Source organism: Pelophylax lessonae, assembly GCF_965119305.1.
Source record: "Pelophylax lessonae genome assembly, chromosome: 3".
NCBI classification, from domain to species: Eukaryota; Metazoa; Chordata; class Amphibia; order Anura; family Ranidae; genus Pelophylax; species Pelophylax lessonae.
Window position 1 is genome coordinate 288,170,118 of NC_138770.1, and position 11,060 is coordinate 288,181,177.

General features: G+C 42.1%; 1 protein-coding gene across 1 annotated transcript; it reads right to left on the minus strand.

The window, feature by feature from the left end:
• Nucleotides 1-9,324: 9,324 nt before the first annotated feature.
• On the minus strand, nucleotides 9,325-10,611 carry FAM43A (family with sequence similarity 43 member A). The gene has a single exon (XM_082252574.1). It carries the CDS (start codon nucleotides 10,458-10,460, stop codon nucleotides 9,414-9,416), a length of 1,047 nt encoding a protein of 348 aa, XP_082108700.1. The 5' UTR covers nucleotides 10,461-10,611; the 3' UTR covers nucleotides 9,325-9,413.
• Between the last annotated feature and the right edge of the window lie 449 nt (nucleotides 10,612-11,060).

Below are 11,060 nucleotides of genomic sequence, written 5' to 3' on the forward strand. Positions count from 1 at the left end.
ACACTTCACATTAAATGTAAGTACCATTCCTTATGCTGATTTTTTTTTTTTTTTTTTTTAAAAACATTTTTACCTAAACTTAGACTTTATAGGAACAAATCAAACTTGTGTTTATAACTCAAACAAAAAAAAAAAAAAGATTTCCCAGCACAGTTACCAGCCAATCTGCAAAACAACCAAATTGACCCTGTATAACAATTTATATTAAAAACAGGTTTTGTTTTTACTGTGAATTGCTGGACAAGGTCAATTAGGTTGTTTTGCAGGCTGACTGTTAAGTGTGCTGGTAAATATTTTGTTGTTTGTGATATGTGTTGCACCTTATTGCAAAGGCTGGTTATAGGTTGGGGTGGTTGCCATTTTTGTGTACAGCTGTGTTTATGACCTGGGGCATTTTATATTGAAATCAATAAAAATGTGTCAAAACACATATGAACATGCTTTGCAATACTTGTATATATCATTCAATGCAGTACAATATGCATCATAAAGCACATTCACGTGGGTGGTTTTCACGTATTGATGCATTTAAGGCTGGCCATGCATTATACAATTTTTTTTTTTTTTTTTACCAAAACCATATAATATAAAGGCAAAGCCTAAACACCTTCAATTTGTATGCAATCAGGCAGACCCTCGCATTAAATGGTTGAAGGTAAATCTAAAGGGAATTGAACAAGAAAATTGTATAATGTATGGCCAGCTTAGTTCTTGGTATATGAGTTTCTATCAGAACCGGATCACATGGGTATTTTGCTTGGTGAAAGCCCCTTCAAAAGTTTAACCATAGTATGAACACTAAGGACTCATTTACCCTTGCAGTGTCCACTGTTGGTTACTCTTGTCAGGGCTTTTGACAGGTGCTCAGGAGGCAATATGTCACCTCCTCTCTGTCTGTTTTAGCCCCTAAAAGCCACACCATTGTGCCCCCCCCCCCCCAATCAGTTGAATGGGTTGTGGTGCCCACCAAACATGAGGGGGGTTGATGATTTGTACACCCCATCTGATGCCTTTGCAGCTTATAGGGGAGCAGTAAAAAAAAAAAAAAACCCTAACTGCAAGTGCAAATAAGGCCTAACAGAAATGCTGTCCTGCTACGACATTAAACTACGGCCCTCCAGCTCTTGCGGAACTACACATCCCATGAGGCATTGTAAAACTCTCACATTCACAGACATGACTAGGCATGATGGGAATTGTAGTTCCTGAACAACTGGAGGGCCATAGTTTGAAGACCCCTGCTGTACACTAGGAATTTAGGTCAGGGGGGAAAAAAAAAAAAAAAAGGATAGATCTGATTTTAGCACTCAATGGAAAACACATTCAACCACTCACCATTTCAATACATGTATACCAGTACGTTTTTAGCCTCTAAGGCAGCCAGTTTTAATCGGCCAGGCCCTATTTTCTTTAACCTAGCCCACACTCCTCGGGGACATGGGACCAGGACTGTTAAATTTACTTCTACCAAGAATGTTTGATGTTGGTGCCCGTTGAACATGTGGAAATTTGAGCCTTTTGCAGCAATTGAACATTAGGCATTCTTAATGGACTCCACCATCCTTTATTCATATAAGTTTCTCCTCAAATGTGGCCTTTGCATTACACGATGGAAATGTTTATGAAAGTATTGAGGGGGGGGGTTTGAGTGGAACCCCCATCTGGAAATGTGTACTTCTACAGACTTTACTTTGGAGGAGCTTTGAGATGTATATCGATGAGACTTGGCAGTAGTTTAGCCCATCCTCTTCTGGACACACACATATGCATTTGGATACCTGACAGCCACGTGGGAGTCCATGGGATCAAGTTATATTCCATCCATGTTGACGCTACCTTCTTTATGGGTTCAAGTATAGGGCAGCACCAGTGGACATCAATAGCATTCTATACTTTATATGAAACAGTGAGGATATGCTTTAACCTTGTTTTACATACGTATGTCTGACGTCCACTGATTCAGGACCTATATATATATATATATATATATATATATATATATAAAATTTTTGAAAGATTGCTTTAATTTAAAGCAAGAATCCAGAGTACGTGTACTAATTTTTTGTTATATATGAGTGGTTTTACTTATATGGTTTTAATTTTTAGTAATTATTACTTTGGACTAGTCTCAACCCAGGTTTTTATAATAAAGTGTGTTTAAGATTTACGGCACTGGTGCCTCCTCCAGGTATTGGATAGAATATATATGTTAGGACTTTGAGGATTATTTTGAATACATTTTTACTATACATGGAAGAAAAGAAAATATATATATATCTTAAATTAGTTTTTTTATTATATTTTCCAGGTGTGCAAACAAACATCATAACAGTGATGTCTTTTAAAAAACAAAGAAAAATAATTATATACACAAAATATGTACAAGTGAACAAACAACATATTGGTCTTTTGCACAGCAAAGATAACATTTATATTTATGTGAAATATGTACAATATCTATATATTTACACATATTAAACACTGGCAAGGTACTTCACAACAGTGCAAGTATTACAAAAACCATCATGGAATGTAATGAATTAAAAACAGAAGTATCCCAGTGGGCTAGTTAAAAAAAAATAATAATAATGCAACAAAAAAAAGATGTGTAAACATTAAAAATGTACCAATTCTCCAAGAATATTTTTGGTGGAGTTTTGGCAGGTGGCGGCAGGCTGCAGAGGCATGAACACATTTACCAAGTTGGCAGGAAACAAACCTCCAAGTCGACTAATGAGCTTCTTCTGTTACATGCTATTACAGTGCGTTATGGGATACACTGGAAACAGCTTTGCGCATTAATTGAGATTTTTTTTTTTTTTTTTTTTAATTTCTGATCTGGCTATAGGAAATTAACTCCATCACTATAGACTATTACACATTCATCTTCCTTACTCGGCAGGCCCAATGGGTCATTTAGCTTTCCTGTCAAAAAAAACCCAGGTGTTCCATATAAGAACCATGCAATTTTTCTGATCCAACTATAGCTTCTCTAGTTCTATGGACTATTATGCATTCATCTTCCTTACTAAACAGACCCAATGGGGTAATTTCCCATATGAAAACCCAAGTTTTGGCCTTTAAGGACCAACCAATTTGTCTCAGCTGACATTAGGAAATAGTCCATGATGAACACTTGAGTCTATTTCCTACAGTCAGGTCAAGAAAATTTGATGGTCATTGCACGCCAAACCTGAGCATTCGTACAGGAAATCACTATAGTCTTCTCTGGTTCTTATGGACTATTACGCATTCATCTTCCTTACTAAACAGACCCAATGGGGTAATTTCCCAATGAAAACCCAGGTTTTGGCCTTTAAGGACCAACCAATTTGCCTGAGCTGACATTAGGAAATAATCCACGATGAACAATTGAGTCTCTTTCCTACAGTCAGGTCAAGAAAATTTGATGGTCATTACATGCCAAACCTGAGCATTTGTACAGGAAATCACCCCCATTGGGTCTGTTTAGTAAAGAAGGTGACTGCATAACAATCTATAGCGACTAACTCAGGCTATTTACACATTCATCTTCCTTACTAAAGAGACTCAACTGGGTCATTTAGCTTCCTACAAGAAAACCCAGGTGTTGCCTATAAGAACCATTCAATTTTACTGATCTGACTATTGAAAAACAGTCTCAACTGGCCACTTTGGATTATTACACATTCATCTTCCTTACTAAACAGACCCAAATGGATCATTTGAAATTTCCTGTAAGAAAACCCAGGTGTTACTTATAGGAACCATACAAATTTACAGACCCAGCTACAGAAAACTGAAACCTATTTAAATCATTATATGCCCATTTATCTTCTAACTTAATGCCATGATAAAACCCCTCTGTTGCCCATAATAACCAGTTTTACAACTAGATGTTCTACTGCATTTCTAACAATAAGCACAGGAAACCCGCCAGTTATCTTAGGCACTTCTCAGAGGCTTATAAAATTAGGTTACTGGGGTATTTGTAGATCTAAAGCAGAGAAAAGCAGACATTCACTATGGAAACTGGATTTCAGAGACATTTTCCTCTAGCCAGGAATAAAAAAATGAAATCATGACAGGTTATTATTTGCTAATAAATCCATTCAGTACATAAACCTTGTCCCCACTAGCTCGGGGTGCATGGCCATTGGTGATTCATAAGAAGAAAATGCAGTACTCAACTAATAAGCCTCAAAAGGTTTACTGAGACAATTATGCATGGATGCAGGAAAAAAAAAATTATGAAAAACACATGACAATGACATTACAAGGCCACGTGTGTAACATATAACCACCTTGAGAAAACGTTTCTACATAGCCTTGAAATATTGATGTATTCTTTTCCCATATTTTCCTGCCATCAATGCTTTGTGACCTCATTAAACCTTTGAGCATTATTGACCAAGTGCTTCTTTTTCTTCTTTAGAAATGATTACAGGCAACAGATAAATCTGTAATCCAATGTTTTTGAAACAGATTTTTTCATCAGGGTAAGAGAAGGATAAAAAGTATCTTTTTTTATATGAAGAATGTTAGCTATGAGTAGCAAAACTGTATCAATTCGTCAAACAAGTTAAACCACATTTTTCTCTATTCTGAAGTCAATGTGAATACAATTTGATGGCCTACAAATCCAATTAATAAATCCTCTCTGCTGGTAGCTTCTCTGATAGTATTGGCTTGTTCACACCATATCCATTGAGCTACATTTTTCTGCACACAACCGCAAACATATGGTGTGAACAGGACAAAAGCAGTTGTTTTCTAGGTCCCATGTACACTTTACATGATTGTGGTGATGTACAGAAAAATGCAGTTCAGTGGACACTGTGGGGTAGATTTACTAAAATTGGAGTGTGCATAATCCGGTGCAGCTGTGCATAGAAAACAATCAGCTTCCATTTTTTTTTTTTTTCATCAAAGCTTAATTGAACCAGCTGAAGTTAGAAGCGGATTGGCTACCATGCACAGCTGCAGCGGATTTTGCACTCTCCAGTTTTAGTAAATCAACCCCAGTGTTTACAAGCCCTAAGGGCTCTTTCACACGGAGCGGACCGTATTGCGATAAGCTCCGGCACTTTTTTTTTTTTTCACGGACACGGATGACACTTGTGTCACCCGGTCCGTATGTCCGCATATCATCCCATCCGTTTGCAGATGACATACGGACATAATGTATGCCTATGGGCATTGCGGATGTCAGCGGATGACACTGCTGACATACGATTTTGCATCCGTTCCGTTTTTTAAACAGAAAAACTAGGGTTCTGTTCCGTTCCAAAAAACGGAACAGAACTGAAAGGACGAAAATCGGATGTCAGCGGATGGTCATCCGCTGACATCCGCAATCCTATAGACATTCATTATGTCCGTATATCATCCGCAAACGGATGGGGTGATTTACGGACATACGGAACGTCTGTGTGAAAGAGCCCTAAAAAGTTTACCCTCAGTCCAAAGCCACATGGGTTTTCCTACACAATAGTATACATAGTCATGAAAGGCCACAGTATCATATAGCAAGGGGTCTTTGGCATGACCGATCAACAGAACGATATTAAATTTAGCTGCTCCTCTTCAAAATTTGATGGAACATTTTTAGCAGGCTATTTATTTCATGTAGTAATCATTTTTAAATCAAGACAAAACAATGACAGGGGAAGAATTTGTGAATGTCTCCATTGTGTAGTCAATAGCAGAACCACTATGAACGGTTATCTCTTCATATTCGGCTAGTAGAGGGTGGCTAAGAGGGCTGATTAAGCTGGGATTAGCCAAAGCACTTGGTCTGCCATGTGCTGCTTACCTATCAGCTGCTATGTATTAGTGTACCTGGCGCAGGAGCAGATTGGCAACATTTCATCTTGTCCCTCATCCCACCACAGTTCTATGTGCAAATATCGCACTAAGCCAAGAACAAAACAGGAAGCAGACATGGAAAAAATAACTTGTGCATGGCCCCGCTTGACTTCCCGGCATTGCACTATTTTTCCCATTTCATACAACTCTGAACGTGAGCCCAGAACCTAACAAACAGCAGCTGGGAAGATACTGCTCATAAAGTGCTGCTTCTGCACAACTGCCAGAAAATGTCTGCTTCTGGATTCACGATTAGAATTCAATTATCAAGCCGGGTATGAAAAGTGTCAGCACAGCTTGGATGGGTCACCTACATTTGGTAAAATCCCTTGTCTTCCAATTTAGCAGCAGAGTCAACTAGGGCACACACACACACACACACACACACACACAAACGTCTTGGATAGACATGTTCTGGACCATAAACTTCTGAGGGCTCTTCAACAACTAGAATTACTACAAAAACTAGTGTGTTACTGCTCCAAGATGTCATCCGTTGTGTTACAAATCGCTTTGATCTCAGTTAAATGTTTAAATACAAGAAGAATGAAACAATGTTGCAGGAAATACTGATTGAAACAGAAGGTGCTAGCACCATTCTAGTTAAGGAACATACACCAGGCCACAAAGTGCTTATTGCGCATAACACATGGTTTTCATTGTGCACCTTGAACTCATATAGTGTTGGAAAGTGATAGGCATTGCACACAAATCCCAAAAAAAAAAATGAATAAATGATTATTATTATTATTAATAATAATCTGACATGGACACAGCTCCTAGTACAACTAGATTATAAGGGGGCATCAGATGTTCATCACAGTTCAGTTGTGCAATTGTAGAAGCAGGTGTAAACCCAGTTCCACAATTCCTCCAAACTATGTACTTTGACAGAAGTAGAACAGTTTGAGGGAAATAGCCTGGAAATACAATCTCCCACTGCGTCTCTATAGCCTAAAGGCCATACATGCTTTAAATTACAGCTGACTTCTGCTGAATCAACCAAATGTAGCTTTGTGGGTGGCACTGTCAGCATCACCTGGATTGGCAAAAGTTGACTTTTCAATTAACTGTTGTGAAAAGAACCAGGTGGAAATGTGTCAGCCAAACCACGTCTGCATCCAATCAAATGCAAGCGCTGTTCTCTTATTCTGCACAGTTTATCGCTAATGGGGGAATCTCTTAGATTTCTTTTGTTTAGTCTGCAGACTGAAATCAATACATGTATAACCAGCTTAACACACGCATTCCCATGGTGCACAACCTCTAGAAGAACTGACCCCTAAACAGCACAAAATTTGTGGCACAAAGAGCATCAAAATATACCATTCAAATGTTACATACAACACATGCACACTAGCAGTACTGTAAATGCATTCACCCATGTGTCAAAAGTCAGTCATAGTACATATTAACCATAACAGTGCATGTGCCACATCATCTTCTGCAATCATAGATATGCATTGTTTTCCCTTCCATGTCAGAAAATCCTTTTTTACTCACTGCAGGGAGGTGGGGGTGATAACTGTAGAGGAGTTAAAACTGTATGTCTCTGGCAGTCCTGGAGGTGCAAGGTCTCTAAGGTGCCATCAGGATGCTGTCATTGTCTACGGTATTCCTGACATCAGTATGTTCTTGTGTGTTGTATGTATAGAGGTGCACTATATGTAGGACCCCCATTAAGACGCTGTCATTGTCTACGGTATTCCTGACATCCGTATGTTCTTGTGTGTTATATGTATAGAGGTGCACTATATGTGGGACCCTAATAAGATGCTGTCATTGTCTACGGTATTCCTGACATCAGTATGTTCTTGTGTGTTGTATGTATAGAGGTGCACTATATGTAGGACCCTAATAAGATGCTGTCATTGTCTACGGTATTCCTGACATCAGTATGTTCTTGTGTGTTATATGTATAGAGGTGCACTATATGTAGGACCCCCATTAAGATGCTGTCATTGTCTAAGGTATTCCTGACATCAGTATGTTATTGTGTGTTGTATGTTAGGACATGCACGCAGTTCTTGTATGTAATGGAGGTGCATGTTCTGTAGGACCCCCATTAAAATGCTATCATGGTCTAAGCTATTCCTGACATTAGAATGTTCTTGGATGTATGAAGGTGCACAGTCCCTATGAACCCATCAACATGCTGTCGTTGTCTAAAAGGTATTCCAGACATCAGCCTGTTCATGTATGTAGGTTAATGGTCTCTAGGACCCCCATCAAGATGCTGTCATTGTCTAAGGTATTCTGACATCTTGTATGTTTGGAAGTGCATGTTCTCTAGAATACTATGAGGATGCTGTGATTAGTATGTCCCAGGGATGCTTGCATTTTCTATGGTCTCCTAAATATCACTAGGATTCTGGGATGTGGCCATTGTCTATGGTCCTCCTAACATCGGTATGTCTCCGGGGTTCTGTAATTATGGTCTTCCTATTATAATTATGTCCCTGGGATGTTGTCATAGTCAATTGTCTTTCTAATATCAGTATGTTCCAAGGATGCTCTCATTGTCTAATGCTTTCTTGATATCAGTATGGAGGTGCATGGTCTCTAGAATGCCATTAGGATGTAGTCATATGTCCCAGGGATGATGTCTTTATTGCCTTCCTGACATCACTATGCCTCAGGGATGGTGTGATTGTCTATGATCCTCCTAATATCAGTATATCCCTGGGATGCGGTCATTGTCTAATGCTTTCTTGATATCAGTATGGAGGTGCATGGTCTCTAAAATGGCATTAAGATGTCATATATTATGTCCCAGGGATGATGTCAATAATGCCTCCCTGACATCACTATGCCCCAGGGAGGGTGTTATTGTCTATGGTCTTCTTAAAATCATGATATCCCTGGGATGGCCATTGTCTAATGCTCTCTTGATATTAGTATAGAGGTGCATGGTCTCTAAAATGCCATTAGGATACTGTAGTATGTCCCAAGGATGATGTCAATCATGCCTTCCTGACACCACTATGCCCTAGAGATGATGTCATTGTCTATGGTCCTCCTACCATGAAGCATGTCCCAGGGATGGTGTCATTGCCCATGGTCCTCCTGCCATGGAATATGTCCCAGGGATGGTGTCATTGCCCATGGTCCTCCTGCCATGGAGTATGTCCCCAGGAATGGTGTCACTGTCCATGTCCCAGGGATGGTGTCATTGTCCATGGTCCTCCTGCTTTGTGAGGATGTCCCCAGGGATGGTGTTCTTGCCCTCCTGCCATGGAGGATGTCCCCAGAGATGGTGTTCTTGTCCTCCTGACATGGAGGCTGTCCCCAAGGATGGTGTCATTGTCCTCCACACATGGAGGATGTCCCCAAGGATGGTGCCATTGTCCTCCACACATGGAGGATGTCTCCAAGGATGGTGTCATTGTCCTCCTGGCATGGAGGATGTCCCCAAGGATGGTGTCATTGTCCTCCACACATGGAGGATGTCCCCAAGGATGGTGCTAATGTCCTCCTGGCATGGAGAATGTCCCCAAGGATGGTGTCATTGTCCTCCACATATGAAATATGCCCCCAGGTCTAATGCACCCCCCCCCCCCCCTTGCTCATACAGTCTCCAGCACCCTGCACTCCTGGAAACCATTGCCAATGTGTCCATTCTCCTGGTTGCTGTCTATGGAGGACTCACTGCCCGTACTCTCCCCGGACAGCAGTCTGGTGACCCTGAGATCAGCTTTGAGGGTCTGCAGGTCATTCCCCAGACTGAGCTCCCCCAAGTCACTAATGAGCTGGGCCAGTTCTTGCTTGTCCTGCTCCTCATCCCCCCCTCCCCCAGCGTCCAGCACATCCTCACACTCAAAGCTCATGGCCCTCTCCTCCTCCTCTTCCCCCTGCTGATCCTCAGTGATGGAGCCCAGTTTAGGGGCGCTGCGGCTCCTCTCCACAGGCGGCTTGTAGCAGCATTGACCATTGAGGAGTTTGCGGAGGGGGACGAGGGGAATGTTGTGCTCCCCGATGAGTTGCTGCTGTTGGTGCCGGGCATCCTCCCTCCTCTTCAGCCTCTTGAACTCGGCCAGGGCGTTGGCAGAGGTCTGGTAGAGGAGCAGTGCCATGGCCTTGGCTTTCTCCGGCTTGGACACCAGCACTGCATGGCATCGCAGCATCACCGCCTTGTGCTTCATCTCATGGCGGTAGATCCAGGCGAAGATCTTGGGCAGGCGGGGATCGGCCACACAGTAGGTGACCCGGTGCAGTAGGTAGAGGTGCCCGGGCCGCTTGGCTTTGTCCTCCACGTGTACCATACGGATGCCCTGGGCACTGACCGTCAGTTTCATCTTGGTGCCATGCTTGCCCATCTCACTCTTACTCCAGATCTTACAGACAGCCAGGTCGGTGCAGCCGTCACCCTTAGACTGCAGGGTGGTGGCATTGCCCAGGTAGAGTACGGTGTAGGTCGGGTCCTCCCCGGTGATCTTGATCTTCTTCCTCTTAGATTTGAACATACTGCCCACCCTGGTCAGAGCTCCCTCCGGGCACGACTTGGCCAGGGAGGTGAGGGCGCTGTAGTTCAGGCTCACCGCATAGCCCTTCTGCTTGCTCTGCTTGCTGTCCTCCTCGATCAGGTCAAACTTGCTCTTTTTCCAGGGCAACATGTCTGTGTATGGGAGGGAGAGGTACGGAGCACACGGAGGAGATCGTCCTCACTGCATCGCTTAGTGTAGGGGAGAGAGCTGTCACTGCATGCCGATCATCAGCACTCCTCCAACACCTTCCACCGCTGGGACTCCCCCTTCCCATCTCTGAGCTCCACTGCTCTGTACAGCTACATATAGCCTGGAATATACCATTCCGACTACAGAGCAGGGGAGGCCAGCCAATGGAACATACTACTCCCCATTAACTCTCTGCTTACCATGAGAATACTACAGCTTTATTCATTTACAGCCCTACCAAGGAGGAACTACAAGGGACATAAATTACACCAAATCAGAGAAAACATACAAGGGTCATATGAGCTGACAATCATTAGTGTTATCACAGAGCTAGCAAATACTATGATGGGAAGGATGGTGACAGTGAATGGTGCTGATGAGTCAGAGCTCCCTGCATTTACATGCCATCGTTTTCTACACATCTAAACACAGCACTATAGTAGTCACAGCCTAGAGCAGTGATGGTGAACCTTGGCACCCCAGATGTTTTAGAACTACATTTCCCATCATGCTCATGCACTATAGTAGTCACAGCCTAGA